At 47.4% G+C, this 27136-nt stretch overlaps 3 protein-coding genes across 3 annotated transcripts; 2 read left to right on the forward strand and 1 right to left on the reverse strand.

Annotated features, from left to right (window-relative positions):
* The first annotated feature begins 1692 nt into the window (after window positions 1-1692).
* Window positions 1693-6991, forward strand: LOC1278164 (wee1-like protein kinase). Its single transcript, XM_061656406.1, has 3 exons — window positions 1693-3756; window positions 3839-3984; window positions 4124-6991. The coding sequence occupies exons 1-3, from the start codon at window positions 2102-2104 to the stop codon at window positions 4282-4284; spliced, it is 1962 nt and encodes a 653-aa protein (XP_061512390.1). The 5' UTR covers window positions 1693-2101; the 3' UTR covers window positions 4285-6991.
* LOC3291590 (cilia- and flagella-associated protein 251) lies at window positions 5878-12053 on the reverse strand. The gene is made up of 14 exons (XM_061656405.1): window positions 11932-12053; window positions 10509-10752; window positions 10284-10439; window positions 9931-10219; window positions 9321-9869; window positions 9054-9261; window positions 8856-8995; window positions 8638-8789; window positions 8439-8573; window positions 8126-8365; window positions 7852-8060; window positions 7615-7774; window positions 7476-7550; window positions 5878-7408 (listed from the first exon to the last, which is right to left on the reverse strand). The coding sequence occupies exons 2-14, from the start codon at window positions 10584-10586 to the stop codon at window positions 7037-7039; spliced, it is 2763 nt and encodes a 920-aa protein (XP_061512389.1). The 5' UTR covers window positions 10587-10752; window positions 11932-12053; the 3' UTR covers window positions 5878-7036.
* A 461-nt stretch (window positions 12054-12514) lies between these two features.
* LOC1278162 (uncharacterized) lies at window positions 12515-14347 on the forward strand. The gene has a single exon (XM_061656407.1). The coding sequence runs from the start codon at window positions 12515-12517 to the stop codon at window positions 14345-14347; it is 1833 nt and encodes a 610-aa protein (XP_061512391.1).
* Window positions 14348-27136: the final 12789 nt, after the last annotated feature.

Raw genomic sequence — 27136 nt, forward strand, 5'->3', positions numbered from 1 at the left:
CAGCTCCTAATACCAGAGATGCAATCATTATTCTAACTATTCCTCCCATCGCTCACCATCTCACCCGCCGTAGGCGGACTTTTTCCTTTCGGGTGCCAATCTGCTGCCCACTGCAACGGCCCAACTCCGTCTGGGCGCATACATCGGCGCCAAGCAACGCCAAGACCACGGGATTTTCCGGCCCGAGCATGACCGCTCGAGGTGGATTTATGGAAAAGTTTTCCCATCCGCCGGGCTCGGATTCCCCGCTGACACCGAATAGTTACGGTGTTCCCTGGCGGAGAGTGCCAGGGAAGATAATCGGGAAACGTGGAAACTTTATGCACTTTTGATGTGTTGTTTGTCTGCAGACTCCTTGCAACCGTTGATTGCGGTTTTACCTTGAAGGCCACGCTGCTCGCACTGGGCAGCACACATTCCGAAACATGCGCCAGAGAATGTGTGTGTGTGCGTGCTATTGTGATGCGTTTTGGCGGTGGGTTTATTGTTTTGCTCTTGGCACACGCATCTGGTACGAGGATGCGAGATGGAATCTTTAGCTCAAGGTCGTTCCGGTTGGCAAAGATTTGCATATTGGGGTGGATTTTTGGATCTGACAGTTATTCCGATTGTGGGAGGCTTTTTTTATTTCCAAACAAACGTGCAATTCATGTCCCTACGGATGGGTTATTATGTAACAAGTCAATTTGTTATCAAAATTATGTTATTTTGTATTTTTGATTTCGAAGAAGTCGAAAAGCACTCTATAAAAAAAAAGTTCAAAAGATATCAAAATGCAACGGCCTTTGCTTCGAAGAATATTTGTTTGAATATTCAAACTCAAACGGCGAACGAATGTTGTTTGCTTGAAAACAAAGAAACTGTAAACTATTTTCTTGCAACCGGAAACCGTTATTCGCCCAAGGAGGCGAACTAGGCGAGACGCGGATGGTGATGTGCTTTATAGTGATGGCCATACGAACCGTTGCAGTGTTCAAAATTATTATAAACATTTTTTTTTTCTTAAAGACCCTTTGATCAAATTATTCGATGAGTCAAATGAAAAACATACTTTTACATCGAAAATCTTCTCCCAATAATGTTTTTTTCATTTAAATTCTTAACTTTTCAACGCAACCAAATTTACAACACAACATTTGTGTAATTTTTATACGCATTGTAAATATTCAACAATATTTTTAGTTTTGTTCGACCCTATTGCAGTTTAATATGGCCTTGAATTTGACAGCTGTCAAAGTGGCAAAGATTTTCAGCGATTGTTCTAGAGTCTAATTATATTTCGACCTCAATTTCTGTTGCAGAAACATTCGAAACCTTAAGTAAATAATTGAAAGATTAGTCTATAAAATGATGAATTGGATTATACAGAGATCATTGTTATAAAATCAAGTATTCCAAGTGAATTGTATATTCTTTTATTTAATTTTGCATTATAAAGCATTAGTATTTAGAAAATCGTTCAGTTCTGAGCTTTCAATAAAATCGGCCCTCTGATGATTCTCTAAACCATTATAAATATTAGATGCATATTTTATGTTGGTTTTGGTTTACTTTCAAGAAATCTTTTTTCCAATTCACAAATTTTATTCACCTCACCAACGAACTAAAATTGTCGCTTGGGAACGTTTCGATCCGGAGCGGAGCAGTTCATTCTCGGAACGCATCCATCCGAAGCCGTCGAGCACCGCCCTCTAAACGCATCATTTTTTCTACCTCGTTCAAACCCGCAAACGGCTTTTTAATGATTGCTTGTACATTGTGTGTTGTTTGTTAATTCATTCCGTTTTTCTGTTGTGAGCGTTACAAAATCTAGCAATTAAGTGCCATTTATCTGTTACGTTGTGTTACGAGTGCAAAGTTAACTGTTGAAGTGAAGAAAACTCAAACGAATTGCGACTGCGTCACCCACCTGCCTGCCAGCTGCTGTGTTTTGGTTGCCCGTTAGGTACGCGTCATCTGTGCTATGTATTGTGCCTGCAGAGGAATTCGCACCCCAGCTACAGTGAATACGTTCTAGTTTAGGCCCGTTTATTTTGCGACGCACGCAGCTTGTGAAAGGTGAACAGTGGCGAACCACGGATCGCAAAGGTCGTCGTAACACATGGAGATTCATACGGAAAGCAGCGGCATCGATTCCTCGCCGGACATGAATTCGAGCGTCGAGCTCAACTCATCGCCGCAGCGTTCGTCGACGGTCATGCCGCGGAAGCTGACCTTCGGCAACTCGCCGGAACCGATGCACAACTCGGCGGCCGAGCAGCACCAGCAACAGCAGAACAGAAACCAACCATCCCTGTCGCCACCGTACAGGAAGGTGCAGGCCTTGCGGCTGTTCGATACGCCAGCCACTCCGAAAACCATCCTGCAAAAGTCTACCAACACAATGTTCCGCCGGCAAGTGTTTGGCCCGGGCACGACCCTGTTCCCGTCGGCATCGGCCGGCGCAGAGCAAGCGGATCTGCTGGCACAACCAATGGACGGAGGGTTGCCGATTTTCGCAACCGACAAACCGAAACCGGTTCCGCTGCATCGACGATACGACGTGGGACTACCGCCGGCCAACGTAAACCCGTTCACGCCACCGGCCATGTTCATGCGAACGAAGAAGCGTACCCGGCAGGAGGGCCCCGAAAGCGCGAAGGCAACGCTGGGCCACGGCGGCATTGCCACTGGCACTGCTAACACGATCCGCAGTCACAACTTCCCTACCATGTTTCCTAGCAACCGACTCAACAAGTGTCGGCTGCCGTTCAGCGGGCCGCCAACTCCGTTTGCCCTGAAGCAGCCGAACGATTCCACCACCAACCACACGCTCAAGGCGTTCAACATGGTGGAGGACGAGTACGGCGATTTCCGGCAGGCCCCGAAACGGCTCGCCCTGCAGGACTCCAACATCTCCCGGTACGAGAAGGAGTTCATCCAGCTGTCGCTGCTCGGTACGGGCGAGTTCGGGCAGGTGTACCAGTGTCTGAACCGGCTGGACGGCTGTATCTACGCGATCAAGAAGAGCATTCGGCCGGTAGCGGGCAGCTCGTTCGAGAAGACGGCCCTCAACGAGGTGTACGCCCATGCCGTGCTGGGCAAGCACGACAACGTCGTCCGCTACTACTCGGCCTGGGCCGAGAACAACCATATGCTAATCCAGAACGAGTACTGCAACGGTGGCAGTCTGCAGACGGTGCTGCAGGAACGCTGCCTGAAGGAGTCGGAACTGCGCACGCTGCTGCTGCACATTGCCGAAGGGCTCAAGTACATCCACTCGAACGATCTGGTGCACATGGATCTGAAGGCTGGCAACATTTTCCTCTCGAAGACGCCTCTTCGTTCGGGCACGCCGCTGCACGGTGCTGCCTCTACTGCGGTACCGCTGGACTGTCCGGACGATGGGTTCGAGGACGTGTACGATGATCTGGAGAACGAGTTTCTGGTGACGTACAAGATCGGCGATCTGGGGCACGTCACCTCGATCAACGATCCGCAGGTGGAGGAGGGCGACTGTCGCTATCTGCCGAACGAGATACTGCAGGAAGACTACAGCAACCTGGCGAAGGGTGACATCTTTTCGTTGGGCATTACACTGTACGAGGCGGCGGGCGGTGGTCCACTGCCAAAGAATGGGACCGGCTGGCATCAGCTGCGCAGTGGCCAGTTTCCCGACCTGCCCAACATTGGGAAGGATTTTAACGATCTGATCAAGCAGATGATGCACCCGAACCCGGAGAAGCGTCCCTCGTCTACGACAATTTTCAATCATCCGTAAGTTTGCTCGCGTTGCAGGATGGGAGGCTCTTCATCGTTGAAAAAGGGCTAACATGGTATTTTTCTTCTTCAAAAATAGGGTATTATCACCGATCGATTCCAAAACGAAGGCGCAGCTGTGTTTGGAGCTGAGCATGGAGCGGCAGAAGAACGAGGTCCTGATGAGAAAGCTGAAGGAACAGGCAAAGCTGCTCAAATCAATCGAACAGCAATCTCTCACACCAGGTAGGGACGCATGAAAACTTATCTTGAACATCAAATTAAATTGATTAAAAACACATTTAGTCTTCGAAATGTTGGTATAAAATATACAGATCGGTTTGCATCCATCCCTAACGTTCTCGCCTCCTTATCGTTGTTACAGTTGCTGCAACTGTCGTCCGTAAGACGCGTTCCTCTGCAACGTCCCTCGAGACGTGCACCTCCGACCGCAAGCTACGTTCCTACTCGCACAAGAAGCGCACCACCAACCTCATCTCCAAACGAAGGGGAATACGAGACAGCAGCAAGACGAAGGACTACTAGCCAGACTAGCGCCACCAGACCAGCTGCTTTGCAAAACGCCTTGAAATTGAATATTACCTAGTTGTGTAACCGTTTGTTTTGTTATCGTGCCTTTCATTCGAACCCGACGGCAGTTGGAAGGCTGTGTGTTCCAGAGTCACCACTCACGTTTACTTGTTAAGTACCACCAGCTTCCTCACCTCCTCCAAAATGCTCAAAATGCTGCTTTAGTAAGTTGTAGCAGATCATCTATCCCAAAGCTATTCGCAGGGCGGGGGCATCATGCCTAAAACAGCATAGCAAACCAATGACCAATGTGTGTGTGTGTGTGACCAATTTCAATTCATGTGATCGAAACCGTGGCACCAAACCAAAATCAAAGTCATTTAGTGTGGTGAGAGCGCGTGATAGAGGACCGAATATCTGTATCCCATGTACACACACCCATTCCCCTCTTTCCGTCATACATTTCATCCTCCAGTTTCGCATTCCTTTTCACAGTAAAATTTTCTTTTCTTATTTGTTTACATTTGTAGCTTAATTTATTTTTTTCCTTTTTTTTATTTCTTGCTATCTCTTTCGAAAAAAAATTACTCTTGCTTGCAAAATTTGAACCTTTTCGCTTTTCGTTACATTTAATTCCCATTTCTTTGCTTCTTATTTTGGCATAACTCAATTTGATTTTATCATTTATTTTTCCCCTTACCAATTTAAAAGCTAATGTTTTTCGGTCTGTATCGGTCGAATGGGGCAATCGTGTTGCCTGCAGAAGGTGGTACAGTTTGTCGAACCATTAATGTGTAAATTGTTGACGTTTAGCGTTCTATGAAATTCGGACAGGATCGGTATAGGATGCGCAGAACACTCGCTAGTGTAAGACCCATTTAGCTAGTGCTAGATAATTGAATTTACATCATTCGTGAAGCTAGGGAGTCTGCTCGATTCAGACTGTGAAGAGGAAACAAAATCGTAAAGGGAATGTAACGTGTTCAGTAGGAGAAAATAAATCATACCGAGCAGAGATGGAAACCAAAAGTGATGGAAATGAATCCAAAAGCAAACCGCGTAATCCAAAATGCACGAGCTGTGTGTACGGCGTTGTAAGAACGATGAAAATGAACGTGGCAAGTGGCGCGCTGCATGAACAATGAAAGGAAAAGGATCTAACTGGATCCACTGTTACTAAAATTAACTTGTGATCTCGTTGAGTTACTCAAAGTCAACGACGTGATGAAAATGAACGCGAACGCCGAATACAAACAGTGCTGTTGTAGTGCCGTAGCCTTATCAATGCGCAACTAGCGAAGCACGCGAACGTGAAGAAGATACGATGCGAGAAGATGCGACTAGCGGACTCCAGGCCGCTCGAAAGAAGCGAAACGAAAGGCTGTAAACTTGCCGTTGTTGTTATTGAAGAAGAAACACAAACAAATACTGCACAACCAATTTAAATGGATCCGTGTATCCCGATCAGCTGCCCCCCAAACATTGTGCGGCGCAACCTTATTGTGAGTACAGTGTTTAGATATCCTAAGCAAACGAAGTAAGTGATAGATACTACCGCAAGTGTATGTAGACATGTAAGCAAGCTTTATTGTGGAGTAGGGTTGAGGATTACTTTTTCATATATACATCTATATATTTTGATACACATAATATGCACTATCTGAATGAAACTCGGTAGAGTATAAGAGTTTTATGTTTAAAAGAATGATAACAAAACAAACAAGCAAACAAACACAAGCAAGTCATAAGCAACTGTCCCCTGTTTCTGAACCAGGTGGACCAAAACAGAGGTGTGAAACAAACGAAGAGCATGAATTTATAAACTAGGAATATTGGAGAAACTGGGAGAAACAAACATCAACAACAAAGCAGCATAATACTACTGTATCAGCTGAGAGGGATTAAAATGCCCACGGTAATGGAGAGAAGTAAAGGTAAATAGTATATGGAAATGAAAGGAATATTTGTGATTTTACTCAGTAAGCTAAATCGGTCAGTGTCTCCGGTTGAGCTGCACGATCCGGTCTTCTTCCCCGGATCGATCCGAGAGCATGCCAATCATGCCTTCACGCGGTAGCGTGTGCGCACATTCGGAGCGGTTCGGGAAACAACAGGGATTTAGATGCTCACCCGAGACTCGGACAAACACAGCCACATTCTCAAAACTAGGAGCTAGGATATAGGATTAACAAGATTTAGGGGAAAGATGAATAGATTTACACTCTCACGATGCGCAGCGATATATCTTTATAGTCACGAATCGGTATAGTAGCTTCATGCAATGTCCTTCCCACAACGATGACGATAGTGTGCAAAGATCACTGTTAACAACCCGACGGGACATTTGCTCGATCGGGCCATATTCTGCCATTCCATTCCAAAGCATCATCATCGTCATCATCCATCCCGTAGAAACAACGCGCAACCAATGATGATGGTCTCCGTTCCGTGGATTGTGACCCATCTTTCTCAAGTGCCACTAGTTCTTCCTTTCTTTTTGTAGCCGATGGACCTTGACATCGAAATCAAGCGATGATCTTTCATTCGTCAAATCCCTATCTGACTCCGATACTCATCAACAATCTTTCTTCCTAGGAGCTAGGGTATCATAGTGTTAAGCCTTCCTTATTGTTATGTAGGACCTTTAAGAGCGAACACAAAACATGTATACAATTGACAATTGACATTGAATAAAGATTAATAAAGATTGACGCAAAACGAATGCTCCCCGCACGGTGTGTCGTTCTTTGTCCATCCCAAAGATAGTTCAGCAAAGCCTATCGGCAAACTCGTCGATGGCGATATAGTTAGTGCAATCTTCACCCGTGCCACACTCCGGTGCTGGACTACCGTCCTGTTCGTTCGCTTCAAAGGCGGCGGGGAAAAGTATTCTGCAGTACGCCTCGGTTGTTTTCGGCTCCATTGGCTCACCCATACTCGCCAGCAGCGTGATTAACCGTACCAGATCTACTTTACCGGATGATGTAGTGGCGCCAACATAAGTGACGGCTGTTCGAACATCTTCCGAAGTTGGTGGACCACCAGCAGCTGTGCGATGGTTGAGGAAAAGCTTCAACACCTCCTCAAAGGTCAGAAAGTACGTACCGGTAAGCTCCATCTCTTTGCAAAGGTTCTGTTCCTGCATTAACATTCAAAATTATCTTCCTTATTTCAGAGCATTGGATACAATGCCTACCGACTCTTACCTCGTACTCGGACATGTGGAACCCAATGCTACGCAGATAGTTCGGCACATCCTGTACATTCATAGCGTCTCTGAGCTGAGAAAGAAGGTACATGCTAACAAAAAATCAGACAACTCACAAACAACACGAATCGACTTACTGTAAGCTCCGCATCGCCATCGCTATTCTTCGGTGAGATTTGGTTGTAGAAAAACAGGCTCAAAATCTCGCGCACATAGCAACCTCTCTTTCCACCCGGAAGAAGCGTACAGAAAGGATCAAGGCCCGTTCCAGCATGCTTTAAATTATCAAACAGGGGACTAGAAAGATGGAAAGTAGTAATGCTTGCTACAGAAACGTACTTCCTTGACGGAACACACGGTTTGTTTTGTCGAACCTAGTGTTAATCTTCCACATGCTAACCGCGTGATCGCCTTCCCCGAAAGTGAAGGCACATCGTACCGTCCAAGCAACTTGCAGTCCTTTCAACCGTTTTGGATGTCCTCGAACTGCCAGATATTTGAACGGATTTCCGTCGATCGGAAGGTGATGTACGTAGATGTTATTGTTTGTAATGAACAGGAAGTAATCTTCACCAGGAAGTTGCTAGAATTAGAACAACAGTATTAGTCAAATGGTGCACCATACTCTGCATTTGATGCCATCTTTACCCTAAGACAGCGTGCTGGCCCATCGTGAAAGGGTGCCAAAAAGGTGTGCAATATCTCGAAGGATCTGCCATGGAACATCTTGAACTTTAGTTGATCATTGGCAACCAGAATCTGACTACCACCGGGTAAAACGAGTAGTGCTGTCGGATAGGCGGACTGTTCGATCCTTCTCCTTTTGACGATGGAAACAGCTTCGAGTTGTAACATCTCATCGGTGTTTATGGTGTACTGTACCATGTACTATATTGACGGGAACGAAGATCCGAGTAGAGTTGGTGTTGGGTAAAAGAAGCTTCCTACAAGTTCTACATACCCGATCCTCACCGATGGACACAAAATCAGTGGCACTAAGGAACGCCAGATCTACCAGCCTATGAGTAGCGCAGTTTCCCATCACTTGCCAATCGTCCTTTTCGCGATGCAGAAGTGTGATTGTATTGCTTTCGTCCTTAAGAGGAAAGGACAGGTGAATGTAAAGTTCAAACAATCCGATGCATATGAGAAACTCTTACCACACAAACCAAATGTTTGCTGTCTAGAGAAAACAACACCAAGCGGATCTTTTCACTGGTAAACTGCAGCGGACTGCTGCCGGCAAGTATCATAAGATTAGGTTCCACCATCCAAAGAAACCCATTTTCAGCACCACCGGCCAAAAATGTTCCTGGTAGGAAGCAGAAATAGAAATAGTTACATTTATTGCGCACACTTCTTCACACTACCTGCTTACCACAGGGAGAATAGGCAAGGGTGGTGATTCTGCCTCGACGAGTCCGCTGGATCGGTACATCGAGCGCTAATCTCATCGATTTCGTTTTTAAATCATACACAACGAACCGTCCATTGCCGTCGCAAGTGCAAAGTTCGGATCTGAGAAATGCAACGGACAGCTTGTGAGGGGTTCTATAATTCCAAGAGATAGCCATACCTTGCCGAATGGACGTCGAAGGCTGTAATGATACTGGGTGACTGTAGAAACAGCTCCTGTATCTTGTTGTACACTATGTCGATGTCGTAGATTTTGCCCGACTTGGTTGCCGACACAAACCCGCGTACAATTACCGGCCGTGCATCAAACGAAACATCCTTCGGTGCGATATCCTCGATGTTCAGTACCACCTTCTTTTCGGTTGATTCTTTTAAAAAATTGTTAAGCGATTAAGCAGTTACCTTCCAGATGCCATTCAGTGGTTACCTTCTTTCGGGGTTTGATCATCTCCTTCGATCGGTTCAGCCGGTTGCTTCCATCGGCGTGTTTCCACCAGCTCAAACGAAAGTGTCCTTATCGGTTCCAGATCTTCCTGCTTAAACCAGTACAATATCTTCATGGAGTTGTCGTAGAAGCGAATCTCCCCATCATCATCTCCGGTAACGATCTTCTCGTCACACGATCGCACCACATTGATCGAAGCGTACTTTAGGTGCAGATATTTGAGGAATTCCTTCCGCTGTACACCCCCTTCCTGTGCATCGGAAAACTTCCGATCGTTGCTCCACAGCACAGCCATACCTGCCCCGGTCACCGATACTGCCCGATCCGTACGCTCCACAAACACGGTATCGTTGTAGTCCTGAAAGCCGTGCCGTTTCGGGACTTGGATGGACAGCTTCTGTTCCTTGCAATCCCACGCACCGAACACGACTCCGCTGTCCAGTGTTACGACAAACTGGTTGCGACGTCCACGGTCTGGACAGAAATGGATGGCCTTGATGCGTCCCAAACGAGTGGGAAGCGCGATAGAATCTATAAAACATTACAACAGGTCATTCTTACGGGTTGCTCTGGAGTACAAAGCAATTCCTACCATCAGGGAAATCATTTCCAACCGTCCAGGACCATAGCTTCAGCTGACTGCCCTGCTCATTGGGTATTCCACCCCCTGCCAGCAGGTATTTTCCATCGCAGCTCAGTGAAACTGCCCCAATGTCGCCATTTGCTTTGAAAGGCTCAAAAATGGTCCTGATCGCAATCGGATGATGATGACTTTCTCCTCCACCAGCTTGTCTATCCCACACATTGATGCAGTAGGAACAGTCGGAACTAACCACAAAGCGCCCGCTTTCGTCACATCCAATCATATTGACAACATTTTTCTACAATTGTACATGGAATTGTAGAACAGATATTCTGAAATGTTCCTCCTGAATACGAACTCACATGCCCAATCACTGGCGTTATCTTCTCTCGTTCCCCGTCATAGCAGTAGAAGAGGAGCGCATTCCCCGATGCCAGCACAAGCTCCTTTCGGTCACGGGACGTACTGACGTTCAGCAGCGACACCCGTGGATTGAATCCAGACACCCAGGTTAGGTGCTGCAAATACACGAGAACATGGGATTGTATCTGTTTTAGGCACTAAATAATGAACTCAAGTGCTCTTACCAACGGATGACATCGATGATGAATATGCTCCTCATGCTGTACATCTTCCACGGGATTATATTCCACGAGTTCACTCATTTGTATTTAGAGTTCCTGCGGCTTAAATTTTGTTACTCGAAAGAAGGGACTGTGTAAACAGGGACGCTGCTACCCTAGGCCTGGTTGCTATGATGAATGTACGCGACTGTATTAGCCGTTGGCAAGGTAACATGGTGTGCGTGTGTTGCTGGCTGTAGACGTGGTCCTAGCAAAAAATCGTAAAATAATTCTGCAATTTAAGGACTTTCAACATTTGAATCGAAAATCCGGTTAAGAACATGACATAACGATCAAATTCAAAAACGGCATCCTATCCCACACGATCAACGCGCTGAAACATTTCAAATATTCATTCTCCTTTCTGTTCCGCCTGTTCGGTCACGGTCCATCAGCGCGTTTGAACGCTGACCTCTCTCCCTCTCCCTCTCCCTCTCTCTCTCTCTCTCTCTCTCTCTCTCTCTCTCTCTCTCTCTCTCTCTTTTTCTCTCTTTCTGCTTCGAAGACGATATTCGCAACCGATTCGGGTAATCAATTTCCGGTCAGTGACACTTCCCCGAGCCGCGACATCGAGCGTTTGTCCAGCTGTTTCGTGCGACCCTGAAGAAGTGTAAAACCCTCGCGACGGTGTTTCGTAACGAACGTAACCACCACCACCGGCATACAGCCAGCCCCTACATGTCCGTCACCTTGTACCGTCGTCATCTATGGGGTGGCTGGATTGGCTGGAATGACACTGTTGGGCAAAGGCCTCAGCGGCTCAACACTTTTCTTCAGGCTTGACGATCCTTTTTTGCTGTTCCCTCTCCTCCGGTAGGTCTGCGTTTTAACATTGGCTGTGCTGAATGCATGATCTCTTTCTCCATCTCGACTGGCAATGACCTGGCCCAAAGGCACATCAACACCCCTGCCTATTAGCATATGTCGCGGATCGGGTGAACGATGGGAGGACCGTACATGTGGAAAGACGCCCCAAACGTTATATAATTTTCGGTTGCTGGACAAACACTAATCGAAATCAATTTGATTCGTGAAGCAAGTCCGGTAATGTGTCTCTACTTTGCATCGATTTGAAGCACTCAATAATTGTTACTAACCGCTGAAGCTGATACCCTTCCTCCCAAGTGGTCTAGCAAAACACTCCCCGGACCATCCGCTCATCCAAGTCGGCCGTACTTGTCATTTGCAATTGGTATTGGCGTCTGGGTTGAAATAGCGCCCGTGCACACCCGATGGAAAAGGTTACGCTAGCCTGCAAAAAACAAACCGTTGCACAACGAATTTGTCGCCTCGTGAAAAGCCTCGTCCCTGGCTATGGGAAAAAGCGGGAAAAAAGAGAACCGTACCGTACATTAGACGGTCGCGGCTCGAAAAGTTTTCCACTCACCTGGCACAGTAACGTGACGAGCGCGCGCTGACGTAGGCTTGCAGACCAGGCCAGGAAGTTCAAACCCCACCGCCACCAAACGGCACAATGGCAGGTCTGCTTTTCGTAATGTCCCTCGACTGGAGCAGGGGAAGGGGGAGGACTTCCTCTTCGCAACGCCGGAACATGTGCCACTCGGCAAGGAACGTGACACCAGCAAGCAAGCGGACGTCCTCTTTCGCATAGGAGCTGGTAGGTGTAGCGCACAGGTGCCAGTTGGGTGGAGTTTTGTTTTATTTTCAATTTTCACCAAGCGAAAAACTTTTTCACCAAACGCGTCAGTAGGGAGGTTCACTTGTGGGATTTCCTGCGGCGGATAATCATACTCGTTAATGGGGCTGATGATTGCTGGAAATAGGTGAGGCGCAACAGTGCACGGGTTTGCAATTCGTTTGACAGTTCGATATTCGCCCCAAAATGCTCCCCAAGTGTCAAGCCAACGTCGTTCAACGACGTGCAATGATCGAAGATATCCATGAAGTGTGATGGAGCGAACGCCTTCTTGAAGTGACAAGTCCAAAAAAAAAAGTCGTCCAGCCGTGCGATGTCTTTCAAAGGACATCGCTGCTCTCTGCCGGGAGTGCTACGGCTGGGTGATTCCGTGACCCATCTACCTCCCATCCTTCCCGGCACCACCTTAGCCGGCCGGCTACTTCGCCACCTGCGCACCCTGCTGCTCATCTCGCCGGATCATCCCGAAACGCGCATCTACTATCGCAGTCGGACGAAAATTGCGGCCGAAAATGAGCGGCTCGTGCGCGAACTGCCGCCCTTCATTGTGCACCCGTTCAGCAGCTTCCGCAAGTGCTGGGAGATGGTCATGTACTTCGTACTGACGCTGCATCTCGTCACACTTGCCTTTGCGTTTGCGTTCGCGCCGCACCTTTCCTACGGCGTCCTCAGCGGAATTCAGCTCTTTGACTGCGTGCTGTGTGCGATGCTGGGGATGGAGTTTGCCCTGAAGCTGATCACCGGGTACGTTAGCCAGGGCGAGGTGGTGCTGGAACCGTCCCGAATCGTACGCTATCGAATGCGCTGGTGGAACGTGGTCAACCGGATGTTGCTGTTCGTACCGTACGTACTGCTGCTGGATGAGCTGGTGCGTGCCTTCTACCAGGATGCGGTCACGATCTACCTTTGCCTGGTGATCTACCTGTACCTGCTGTGCGTTTGGCGCTTCCGGTCGATCAACTGGTACTTTGCAATCGTCGCACGGAGCCTGTTTGGACTTTCGGAAAAGCAGATCCGGCTGCTGGAGCCCATCATGGACACGCTGTACGTGCTGCACTGGACCTCCTGTCTGCTGTACATTGTGCCACTGCTAACCCTGTCCCTGCTGGGGGATAATGCGTTCGAGGCTAACTTCCTGGTCGATGTGCTGTGGAGTCACGATCAGCAGCGTGATGCCTACCACTACCCGATCACGCACCGAAACCGGCTGCCACCGCTCAGCGACCTTAGAGCATACCTCCAGCAGCACCTGCCGAAGATGTCCATCTGTGCCGAGTTCATGGCGGCACTGTTGGACGATGTGGAGCACAACGTGTCCGTCACCTATCGCTATCTGCGCGCGCTGATGATCACGTTCAAGATCAGTGTGCAGGGTGGACACTCCCTGTCCGTCTCCCGGCACTTCCTGCACGAGTGGACCCAGTCGCTGCTCCTGCTCGGTGGCTGGATCTGGTCCACCTACATCCTGCTGCTCCTGATCCGCACCATCATCACGGCGGACGCAAGCGAAACCCAGTACGACGAGATACTGAACGAGATCGATGCCTTCTGCGGGCGGATGCGGCTGAGTGAGTCGCTCCGCCGGAAGATGAGTCGCCACTTTGCCTGCCACTACCGGATGCACTACTTTGACGTGCGGCCCATCCGAATGCAAGCGTCGGACAACTTGCGGCGCACGGTGCTGATGGAGATTGCGTTCGAGCCGTTCCTAACGCGGTCGGACGTGTTCCACGATCTGCCGGCGTACGTGCTGCAGGACATTGCCGATCAGCTGCGGTTCGAGCTGTACCTGGAGAATGATACGATACTGGCGGTGGGCAGTGCGGCTGATACGATGTTCTTTCTGGCGATGGGTACGGCCGCCGTCTACACGCGGGACGGTGTGGAGCTGGGCCATCTGATCGATGGGGCCAACTTCGGTGCGATTGCGCTGTTCCGGACTGATGCACAGCGAACGGTCAGTGTGGTGGCGCTAGAGGTGTGCGAGGTGTATCGGTTGGAGCGGGCCAGCTTTCAGAAGCTGATGAGACCACACAGCTACCTCCTGGGGTTGGTGGTGAAGCAGGCCGAGAAGCGAATTCAGGACCGGAGCGTCTCGCTGCAAGAGTTTCCCGACGAGCAGTACTACGATACGTTCTTTTATTAGGTGACTGATGGCATCTTCAGGAGTGGTTCACCATCAATATCAATAAATGAGTGTGTTCATTAAGGACCGGCAGCTGCAACTAGAGGAACAAATCAATTAATATTAATTTTCAGCAAAAAAATGAATCCTTCCTGTACTTCAACTTCGCTCCGATCGATAGTCATTATTAATTTATTTAATTCTTTCATCCACTTTTACGCTTCTCTAATCCTAAACCCGCTCAGAAACCCATCAATCCGGGCTGCTAATCTTACGCAACCGATTGGGGCCCTCCCCTCCACCATTCACACGCTCTCATAAAACTGGACCGAAACCGTACAAGCGAGCACCGGACGCTCCCAGCACATAAGCCAATCGAAGCAGAAAGCGCCCGATCGTATTTCCGCGTTCGGTTCGGCCGAACAACCTGACCAACTGGGGTGCGCCGATGGAAGCCAACGACCGTTGATGGGATGCGTCCTTCGAAACCGGCCGGCGCAGCAACGTTCCGTGTATCCTTGACCGAGGCCGTCACCAGTCAGTGAGCGCGGCTGAGCGCTGAAAGAGGAGGGAATGATGAACAACTGGTCGAACAAATCGACTCCATTAGGTCATCCTTGCCACATGTTGCCGCTCCGTGTGTGTGTGTGTGTAAGTGCTAATTAACAATTCCATATCGTTTTGACGGGGGAGAGAGCGGTTGAGAAGACATCCAAACGGTTTTCCACACCAAGCCATGTTTAACGAATTTGTCGTACGCGTACAAAGGTCGTTACGAAAGGGGAGGAAGGCGGTTTGTCCCCTTTGTTGGGTGCTGCAACCCAAGGGTGAATAAAAAGTCACGTTTTCCGGCGGTATGTCGAGCGATTATGTAGCGCACAACCAACTCCACCCACCTGCTAGATGAAGGAAACGGAAAAGTGGCGACATTTCTGTTTGCCTTTTTATTTGCCGACTTTCGCCCTCCGAGGCGAGTGTGCTCGGGAGCGGTGTGGCTGAAGTGTGTTCAACGTGATCCGAGAGGAAACTTGCAATCTCTCATGTCCTTGGAAGGTTTCATGCAACCGGTGTGCCCCGGTGTTGGTTGGGTTGGATGGTTTTTTATGCGTTACTTTTCTTGGGCCCATGAGATCATTATCTCCGGTTTGAAGGTTCCAGAATCATCCCTTTTTTATTAAAGCAAAAGCTAATAGAAAGCTCTCTGTTGCATAATTTCTACTCCCTAGACACTCCCCAGACAAACCCACCCACTCTAATCGATCATATGAGGGAGGAGGCAGGCTTATTTTTATAAGAATGCGCCCTCCTGATAGTGGGTACAGGACGACCTTCACCGGACAGATCTGATAACTGTGGAATTTGTGAATGGGCGTTCGTTCGACAGCCTGGCTATGACGAGACGGAATTTCAGAGCGGCCACCTCAAGTGGTCGTGTCACTTGATAATGTGCCACAAATAGATGATGCAACATTTGGTATGCGAATCTTGACATTCAAATAACGCACCTGATCGATAAGACGGTTCCAACATTACAGTGCTAAAACTAAGAAGCGACACCTTTAATTGGGCGTGTTCAAAGAAATCAATACCACCAATGCCTTTGGCCCACATATTCCCATTTCTCGAGCGTGCTAGTAGTGTGTCCACTAACCCATTTGCAATTTTGCTTAACGTTAACGTTATGCCATCGCGTTTCCCCCGTGTTTGCGTTTGCAGCGTGACACACTAACACACCGGTTGCCAAGCAAAAGGTTCAATTTCACTGCACTGTGGCACTATGGTCGCCGCTTGAAACCGGTCCGGGACGACCGAGAAAAGCGTTGACCGAGCAGCATGGCCACGATTACGGTTATGGCGATGATAATACCTCCAACAACGACGACGACGACGATGATGATGATGATTATAGTGGTGATCGGGGGGTGGTGGTGCTGGAGGTATGCACCGAACGAGGTGACAGAAAGCTAAATGGAGTGGCTCCGGCCGGGGGTCAATTATTTGTCATCGCTGTCTTCGTTCGTGGAGGGACGCCAACTGGCCATGACCTTCACACTTGACTGGCTGGCGAATTCGCGACATAGATCAGCAAAGGAGCATGAGACGAAGAGAGAGAGAGAGAGAGAGAGGGGGAAAAGATAGGAACGTAATGGTTATCATTATGTAGAGGGCTTTGGAAGAAGCTATTGATTAGACTAAAATACGTTATTGCACAACACTTAAAATCGACGCAAGCCAAAGAAACTGCCACGTAATTGTAACTGTATTTGCTGTTTACATTACCTTGCTCCTTCGTCAAACAACTCCAACTTCGGGAAAAAGACAACACTTCTTCACTGAAAAAACTGTCGCTAAATCCGTCCCCACACCCATCAAAGGTCAAGCCCAAACGCTGGAGGACTTGCTGCGTGTGTTGTTTATCTTGGAAAACGCAACCCATGCAAAACAAAGTGTCAAGTGCATGCCGACGTTGGCCATCATCATCGCCCCGCTTTTTTTCCGACCGAATGCAGTCCATCTGTTGCAAACTTGCTCGAGGTCTGGCCAAGGTAGCATGGAAGCGCGGACAAATAACACAAATCAATGATGCAACACACCGAAGGTGCATCATGGTCAGAAGAGAAGTGACCTTATAGCATAGAAATGGACAAAATGGAGTCCCAAAAACAGCAGTCCCAAGTTCGAGAATAAAATAACCACCAAACAGGCACAACATTGCGCAACAAACACACACACACTCGGCTGATGCCGAAAACTTGTCGCGAATGTGTATGCAATTGTATGCGCAATCGTTTATCGGTCATTAGCGCGTTCGCGCGCTGCGTCACACACACGCGGGGTTCGATTTTTCAACATTAAATAACAATTACCTTCGCAGCCGTTCCTCCGTTCGCTGTCGATAACGTCTCCCATCCCCGTCCCCGTCCAGTCCATCCATCGACTTGCCGCGATAAGCTCAGCCGCAGCCGCACTGTTGCCTTCCGGTAGTTTTCCGTCCCATTTGCCGTCCATCACAGACAGCCTCTCCGCGCACTTCGATCGCGCACAACAAAGCAACGGATGGGGTAAACAAGAACAACAGCAGCAACAACAAACACACACACACACACACACACACACACACACACACACACAACATATTATGCAACAGTAGGCGCTGATTAAATACAAGGCGTGTGTGGTGTTAGGAGAGAACGGTGCCAGCTGGTTTGTTTACATCGTACTTCCCGGTCGTGTACCCTCGGTGTGTGTGTGTGTCTCACTCCCCAAGACCCCGGTGGCCCGATTAGGCGGGGCCCCGATTGGTGCCCGATTGTGTGGCTAAAGATCAAGTACATACTTTGCCACGTGAGTGAGTGGTGCGATGCGGTACGGTACGGTATATTGTGGGCTGGATTTGGTTCTTCTCAACGGGGCTTGTAGATTTATTTGTGCTAAATCAACAACAACAACAAAAGGAATTGACTCCAACGGAGCGAAGCTTTGAGCGATTTGAATTTAAAGGGTTGACAAAGTGAGTGCCAACGCTTTTTGAGCTTTGTTTTTGTGGGTGAGGTAACTCATCTAGCATATTTAGAACGATATTTTCAATCCCAATTCATTTTTGTTGCTCAATTTATATTATTTTATTGAAATCATGCTCCTAATCACGAATGCTGACGTCAATCTTCATGCTCCAAGACTTGCGAGACAACAATCCCGTCACGCAGTTTAGAAGCAGAGGAAGAATACGTGCGAGCATTACCATAACAGTTTGACGTCGATATTTGGTCCCCCAAAACGGGAACTTGCTCAAGGACGTCTAGATTTGAATCTTGAACAAAGAAGCAAAGAACTTTATGCAACACCATTATTATTATTCAACTGGCCACAACATTGAAATGAGCTACAGTTTGTGAGTAAGTAACTTACAGAAACAGGAAGCTTGTGTAACATTTAGTTGATTGATGCCGTTAATTAGTAAAACTATTTTAATTGTATTCCAAATCTTGCTACCATGCCCTCAACACGACAAATCACGATCGAGTAACAGCTCCTTACAACACTGCAACTGCATCCTAACTGCTCCCAACTGTTCGCCGGCCACCCAACAGATAAGTAGAGTAAGTGGGTTTGCATTTTTTTTGTTGTATTTTGTTTTGTGCTGCATAATTTTCCATTTTACATTTAATCGCTTTGTATAACAACGGCCCGACCGGCTGGCTGCGACTGTTATTATCGCACCACGCTTGGATATTACACCGACACTCCCCCAACGCTACTCATCCAAGTTCCTCACCGTTTACCAACATAATACCCTTTCGTTTCTCTCTCTCTCTCTCTGTCTCTTTGTGCATGTTCCATTTTCCATCCGATCGCATCGCGAGTTTTCATTCGATATTGCCATTTTTCCATCCCCTCCTATTCGCAACCACACACACACACACACACACACACACAAAGAGGCAAGAGAAAGTCAACAATCGACAGCCGTAATCGAGGCACAGGCTGGTAAACGATGTCACGGTGGTTGAGTAAAAGCTTTTCTCCCGTCTATCTCTGTGCCACCCGTGTGCCCACAACCAGGTGTGTGGGGCAGTGTGGCGGGGATTTCTACACCTCTTCGCCCTTCCCAACTGCCCTTTCCAACGTACCTCTTGCTACCTAAACACACACGCGGTTGAATGGAAGGTGGAAGGTGCACCACAATAAAACTGGGGTGGGCAGCGGGTCGCTCCCACGCCATGTGCATCGATCGGCAAAAGGGTGGCTAGAGAGAGGCCAGAGGGAATCACACTGCAGGCCCGGGAAAGTAGATCATTCCCGTCGGCCCCCGTCTGCTCGGTTTCGGCTTTGGGCTTGTTTGCATGAATAAAATATATAGATATCGCGCTCGCACACAGTGACGCACCGTGTTCTACTTTCCCCCAATGTCCCCAGTGGAGGTGAGGTGCCCCCGGGGTCGTGCGTTTTTGTTGCTCCTGTACTTGCTGGTATTTGTCTCCACGCTCTGCTATTGCTTGCTCAATCCCGTGTCGTGTTGTGATATGAAATTTCATTAAATATTTAGGCCATCGAGCGGAGCGTTTCTCTCTTTCTCTCTCCTGGTTTAGCTGCTTTTTTGTTTGTTTTGATACTACATTCCCAGTCCCAGTGTTTTTCTTCACTCCCCTCTTTACTGATCGTAACAATGTTGCGAATCGAACTGCACCCAAATTAACCGAGCGTGCAAGCGGGTGCATCGGTGCGTTTTGGGCTTTTTATTATGCAAATGGAATTGCAGTGGAAAAAATGGCAGAGGAAAATAATGCAGTGAACTATGCAATGTGATTAAAACATGTTCTGTTTACTATATTAAATATAAAAAAAAAACACTCCAAACCTAAATTAAAGCTTCTTAATCATATATTACATTTTATTGGCTTTGTTATAAAACGGATGACGCCGAACAAAAAAGGCTCGATGCCATAATTACAACAATAATTATTACAAAATTTATTAACCCTCCTGGTGTCTCTTGTCCATTCTTCCGTTCCATCTGGACATTTCAAAGTGTAACTCCTTTGCTGTAATTAAACACAGCTTGTTAAACCTGCAACACTACGAGCGCACCAAGAAGGCATCATAATCGACCGATTGCACCGATATCGACTAAAAAGCAATAATATCACCCACAATCTCCCGATCGAATCTCTCCCCATCGCCCCCAGGCTCAACCAGTCGTAACGTTTGACAGCCACCACCACCACCGTAACCGGGCTTGCCATTGAAGCAAATGTCAGTGGCCACCGCGGTCGAGTTCGAGGCTATTCGTCGTGAGGCGCGAGCGAGTTCAAAACACGGAACACCACCGCCGGCCCGGCCGGTTTTCATGATCAACCGGGCGTCACGATCGAACCACACCGTGCGTATGCGTGTGTGTGTGTGTGTGTGTTGGAAGATGATGGGGGAAAAGGGAAGGGATGGATTGAGCCCGCAAAAGCGTATGCGCGCACGTGGCGGCTTCGATGGGGTTGGAACCGCGCACCGCGAACGTGAGTAGTTTATGCGCACGGAGATCGCTCACGGAAGAGAGTGCCGCGAGTTCAAGTTCAAAGCCGGCAAAGCCGCGGTCACTCACTGTGAGCTTCACGATCGGAACCGGCGCTCGGTGCGAAAGCTTGCAGAGGAATCTGATGCAGAGGAATGACAACATATTGAAGCTAAACTTTACTAACTAACCAATTAACGTGTGCTCTGTTCTTTTGCCGCAAAGGTTCTCTATTGCACTGGTAACAATTTAATTTCATTGCTTTTATTTTACCCCGCTCGCCGAGAGATGACATTTAGATGCCGGCGACGGTGGTGCAGCGATCATAAAAATCGTAAAATTTAACTCCACTGTCCCTGTCTGGTGATTAACATTTATCCATCGTCAAAGCGAGGTGTGTCATTTTCCCCCCATTTCCGTGCCTTTATGCGAACCAGTTCCTTCCCTGATCTCTCTCGATCAAAATGATCCGGTTGATAATTTGGCATCGCTAATCATATGGTGGTGGTCGTCACGAATGGTAGTGGCTGTGCGCAAAATAGAGCAACAATTTCGAACCGATAATGCGACAATGAAGGTGTGTGTGTGTGGAGTAGAACAAAAAGGGAAGGAAAAGGGGAGGTTTTATTGATTTAAATTATGCTGTTGCACGGGGAAACTAGTTTGGCCCATGAGTTTACTGACTGTTTGCTACAAACACAACGTTCAAAAGCGGAGCAGATTTAAATGTAATTTCACAACGATCTTACGACACGCCTTTTTCGGTTCCGTTTCGCTACTCCAAAAATACGCCCCATGAGATAATAGTTGCCCCATCGTTCGTTTTCTTTCCCAACTCTGCTTTCACCGTCGTTGCCGTTGTTGCCGGTTTCTTCTTGAGATGCGCTGCATGCGGGATGCAGCGTGATGCACCTAACGGTACAATCGGTGTCATTCATCAGCACCAGTAGCGAAGCGCAAGATTAATTAACCGCACCAAAATTCCTTCCACTGTGTGATGTGCACATTGCTGTCGTCTGTCGTGAGCGTTCAACGAAAGGGCAAATCGCGTGTCGCGACTGCCCCCAGCCAGCGCAAGCAAACTCCAACCGTTGCAGTTTCCCTATCGACCCAGCCCATCCCATCTCATCCAAGGTCCAAGGTTTGGGTGAAGGAAAAACGAGACAATCTCCTGCTCTGCTCCCACCCCTTCAAAACTCCCCGCCTTTTGTCTCCGTCCCCGGGCATCCTCCTGGAGCGTGGTTCGTGTGGTTCGCGCTTAACCTAGAAATCCGACGACAAACCAACGCAACGATGCCCCGTTCACAGTGACTCTAACCTTTCTCCCACCAAACCCCCCCCCCCCCCCCCGACTCTCCAACACCCCGATTTCCACGGTCGAGTGCGGTCGGGCGGGTTTTGAGGTCAACTTTTCTTTTCTCTCCCTCTCACCCACCACTCATTCGAGTGCTGTCCCTAATGCCCTCAATTCTGGCTTCAATGCCTCACACGGACGACACACAAACAGCCAACTTGGCACGGTCTGTGTGTGTGTGTTTGTATGGTTGGTTTTTTGTTTTTATTTTACGTCAGTGTACTTACTTTTAACGGGAGGATGGGAAGGAGACGGGCAGCCTACGGGACAACATAATGATCGGCAAACAGCATAATGCTCTCGGGAGCTCGGCAGACGACCATCGGCGCGCGCATTTGCCATCTATCGCGCGCTTCACTCCCGGTGGTGCGGTTGACTGGTTTTCTCTTCTGTCGAGGGAGGGAGGGGGAGGAAGAAGGGGGTCCCAGTGAGAGGGTATGATCTTGCCAACCAGGCAGCTGGCATATCGGGTAGGCCGTCTGGTTGGCATTAAAATGGCGAGATGAGGGGGAGAGTATGCTACTTTGATGATCGTTTACGGAGTCGTGTGCTGATTTATCGGTTTTTCATGAACTAAAAACGAGTTGTCACTAATGAAATGTTTGTTAACACATCATAAAAGCTGCTTAAATTAATATTTAAAAAACATCGAAGACTGTGCTCCGTATTGAACCTCATTACACATTGCTTAATCGTTACTTTCATTGCTGTTTGAACACCTTCAACATCCATTTCTACTCACCATGCACACGTGCTCCTCCTTTCTTTCTACGGCAAACCATAAAAAATAACCACAGATTGGAGCATTTCAAATTACCACAGGATTAAATATTACATCATGGCACACTTTCCCTGAAGCTGAACCATTTGGAGCAAGACGAATCCGGGAACAGACACAGACACAGGAGATGTGCCCAATAATCCTCCCTTCAGCTTTCCCCAAAACCCACTTGTGCCCACTTCTTTGTTTGGTTTTGCCTATTTTACAATTCGCTGCACGTACACACACACGCACACTCTGCTTATTGTTGATGATCGCGATCTCCAACGCACAGAGAGAGGGGAAGGGAGAAGCACATGAAGGAAGGGCACAATTAAGTCCACACTGCCGCCTAAACGTACGTCATACGGGCGTGCGGATGGCCATCCTTTTCACTCGCGCACCTTTTTTTGTGTGCAGATCTTTCCATGTGCTGCTCTGGAACGAAACGAACCGAGCTGCCTAACGAACCGCGAAGAACGCTTGCGAATATGCGTTATTGCATTGGCGCAAATATAAGGCTCGAGAGAAAGAACGCGCCAATAGAGAACGGGAGGAAAGAAGAGTACAGCAAACGCTTACAATAACAAAACTCTGCTTGCAGAAAAATGGAAGCACAAGCAAAAAAGATTCACAAAAATGCTATAAACAGAGCAAAGCAGCAAAGAAAGAAATGAAAGAAGGAAAGTAGCAAAAAAAAAGAAAGAAAAAAAATGACAAAAAACTCCCCACACTTCCCTCCCCGTCAATCGTAGCCATATTGTGGAGAAAGAACGAGTGAAAGAAGAAAGTATGTAGGTCAAACATGCCCCTCACCATTACTGTTGCTTTTATTATTCCCCTTGCTTTGCGCCTGTTGGGTGTTGTGGCAAAGAAAGCCACAACAAACGTAGCAGAAGAAGAGGAAGAAGAAGAAGAATAAAACGACAACAGCACAAGATCAGTACGTGAAAGGCCGACCGTGCCAAAAAGGGGCGAAAGAAAAGGAAGAGAAAAAGGGAGAAGAAAAGTGCTCGTAAAGGAGAAAAAAAGCCGACGCACCACTTCATCATCATCATTCACACTGGAAGGAAAAACTCACCTCAAAAGAGATGATAAAATAGGTGAACAGGTGGTGTGTGGAGTGGCGGAGGGAGGTGGATTAGGAGCGGACCTAAACAAGCAAAGGAAACATTGGAAGCAACACACAGCGAGAGAGAGAGATGGAAAGAGCGAATGAAACAAACAGCAAACGCATCGGAAGCATCAGTTTTCCCTTTGCATTGCCAGCGAGACACGCGGTGGAAAATCGTCCATTTCACAAAATGGTGAAAGTATTATGATGCATTGCGTAGCTTGTAACGTGCACTTTCGCACGGTGCACCATGGCTTTTTTTCCCAATTGCAGCGATTACGTGTTGTTGTCGTGATGGTTGGCTTTCTTGTGTTTTTTTTGTCTTCTTTTTATGAAATTATCTATCGATATGTTTTAGCGATCATTAAGTTTTAAATAGTTTTAGTATGTTTTCATCTTGTATTTAAAGTCATTTTTTTATTTTTGAATGTATTATTCTTAACTTACTTATTTACTCTATGAGAAAGTAACTAGAACATTTTATTCTCTTTTTTTCTTGATTTATTTTTTCAACATAAGTCCTAATTGGACGTCTTGTGGAGCGCAAAATCATTTAAAGAATGCCTGTTTGAGTATGCAGAAGAAACGGAAACTAAAGCGACCGTGACCGTATGTACCAGCTATAACTATTATCCGCCACTAGCCCATTATTACGCCCTATGTTCATTTCCAGCGTGTGCAACACACGATCGATTGTTTTGTAATTATTATCACAGTTTTCTCTCATTATTACTTCACCGCCGCCTTCGGGCGGTACTATTAACACCACCACCACCGGGACACAGCGTTTCCACCACGCTTTGGTGAGCGAACGCGCGATTAGTGAAGCGCTAAACGCAATCGCACCGGCAGCTGCGCACGTGCAAAACCGCGACTGCATTTCTCCTCCCCACGCGGGCTGCGTGCGGTTTGACAACAACGATCTTGGGGTGTAGCATCCACTGCACAGCTAAGCAAAAAGAAAGCTTACCGCACGATAGCGCCACACCAGCACTTCTCCCCTCCCCCCCATTCCCATCACCCAGTATTTTGCTAAATCTTTTGCGGTGCACCACCAGAGCAAAGCGCTTGGTTTGGTTTCGCGCCGAGAGCTTAGCCTAGCTCGTCGTCATCGTCGTCGTCGTTCACTTAACCTAAATTTCCCTCCGCTTTCTAGTTTCACTGACAACGCGCGGGTATGGACGAAGCGAAGGCTTTCTTTCTTCCCAACCATGGTGTGCTTCGATTGAGATGGTGAGCTTTCTGTGTAGATGCTGTAGATTGTGGTGATTGTAACGCGGTATGTATGCATTCTGAGGAACGTGTCCACTTCACACGAATGCATGGTCCACTACGACCGTACAGTGTGCCATCGATCAACTCGATCAGTGTCTCCAAGCGGTGTGTAACAATGTGTCTAGGCGGCGAGTAACCAGAACAACTATCGAATTACAGGCGGAAATTTCAAGCCCACGAGCATTCGATAAACTCAAATTTTTCAAATAACATACCAACCTACACCTACACCTTTAGGGCAAAACCATATCGCAAACAAATTGTTACAACTTGTGCTTCGCCCACCAACCCTTTCAACAAATCGCTCAAATGCCCACCGCTTTTCCTGGCACTTCCGCCCATACGACAACGCCCCAAACCCATTTGAAAAGAGGGAAATCATCCCCACTGTCGACCGTTCGACCAGGGTGGTCAGCATAAGTGGAGTCATGTGTGTGTGTAGTCGTAGTGAAACAGCACTGCAAAACAAAGCAGAAGGGAAGGGAGAAAATGGGTCAACGGCACCGAACAAGGTCTTTGCCGATTGGCACTATTTGCCCTTCCCGGTTTTTTTTTGTGTCGGTGGGGCTGAGGCAAGAAACCCTTTCGCTTACGCCATCGCACGGTACGGATGGTTGAGTCCCTTCTGGGTGGTGGCTGCTGTTGGGCGTTCTGAGGGATTCTGCTTCGTAATGGTGCGGGTAGTTTTGCGTAGGCATCGCTTCCACTTCCTGCAATGAACCTGATTTTGACGATTGATTGAAAATGGTTCACCTGCACAACATAAACAGGAACAGACGCGACTGTAATGACTGTTTTAGTGCATTAACAAGCCGATCGTTCACTTGACACCTTTCCAGCACCATTTATTCTGCGTTCAAACACGTTGCTGAAGCCCTTTTCCGTCGCACACACTGCTTTTTGTCAGGCGATGAAAACAGAAAGTTCGGTCGCGCCACCGGCCAAAGAGAGATTCCGTACTTGCGCGCCTCTTATCGACGTCAAACGGATCGCGTAAGTGGCCCTCTATCCTCCTCCACACTCTCTCTCTCTCTCACCATACACCCAAGGAACGCACGTTTACACGATTGTAACAGGCATCATCACATACACGCGCCTCACCTTTCGTGCAATGTGACTGCGGCAAAGTGACTGCGGATTGCAACGTGATCGCGGCACGGTTTCAATTGTGTGGAGTGCTACAGGGGGGAGGATACGATACGGGGAGCCTCATCCAAAGACCTTCCAAAAGACCGTGTGCTTTGGACATACTTACCATTTTATTTCCTTTTTCTCAAATTTATTATTTAACTATTTTTAGAGCACATATTAGAAAATAACAGCGATTTTTTTTGCATTTTTAGGAAAGTGAGTGTATTTCATACGTAAATTTGATACAAATTATACAGTAAACAGTTCGTATTGTAAGACCAGTTCAATATTATATTAGATCTATCTCTCTCTCTCACTACCTTTCGCTCTCTATTCCCTTCATCGTAAACCGATAGAGGCGTGTAAATGTGTCGTCAAAAATGAATAAACAAACACGACGAGCCTTCCATTCCTCTCTCGATCTCTACTAAAATCACGTTTTCCCTTCATTTCCAACTTACTTGCTAACACACACAAACATTTGTTCAAAAGATTTTACATTTCGCGTGATACTGTTTTGTTCGTTCATTTTCAAGGAGCCTGGTTGAAGTAGTTTTGTAGATGTAAGATGTGTGTACGTGTATAATAGTGTCATCGAAACACACTTTGAGTAAAGCCTTAAAAGCGAACAGGAATTATTTGTACACCGCACATGTGTGTGTGTGTTTTTTTTTTCTTCGTCGTTATGTGTAAAACAGGTAGCAGAAGATACAAACTAAACTCAATTCAATGTAAGTCTTATGTAAGAGTGTCACAAAATACCTACAAGGCACATAAATGATACGAGACGGGAAATGCAAACGTGGCTAAAACACGTACAACTTTCCAATGAAAGCAAACCAAACGGAGATCCTAGCTGGATCGAGAGAACAGCGCAGAAATGCATCAAACTATGCATTCCTGCCGCTGGCCGTTAAAAAGAATACCTTTAAAACTTCAATTGTTTGACCACCTTTGTTTTATATCCCGGTGCAATCGTGATACTAAGATATAACAAGAGCAACAACACCCCATAATAGCACAAACGGGGAGAGCATTTTCACTTTTCTTTTCCAGTTCTTCCATTTGATTGTTTTCGGTTACCATTTCCAGTTACCAAGTTCTCATTTGTTCTTCTCATATTCATTCCCTTTTGTTTCTTTTTCTTTTGTTTTCGTTGCACACAATTA

Source organism: Anopheles gambiae, chromosome 3 (genome assembly GCF_943734735.2).
Source record: "Anopheles gambiae chromosome 3, idAnoGambNW_F1_1, whole genome shotgun sequence".
NCBI lineage: Eukaryota > Metazoa > Arthropoda > Insecta > Diptera > Culicidae > Anopheles > Anopheles gambiae.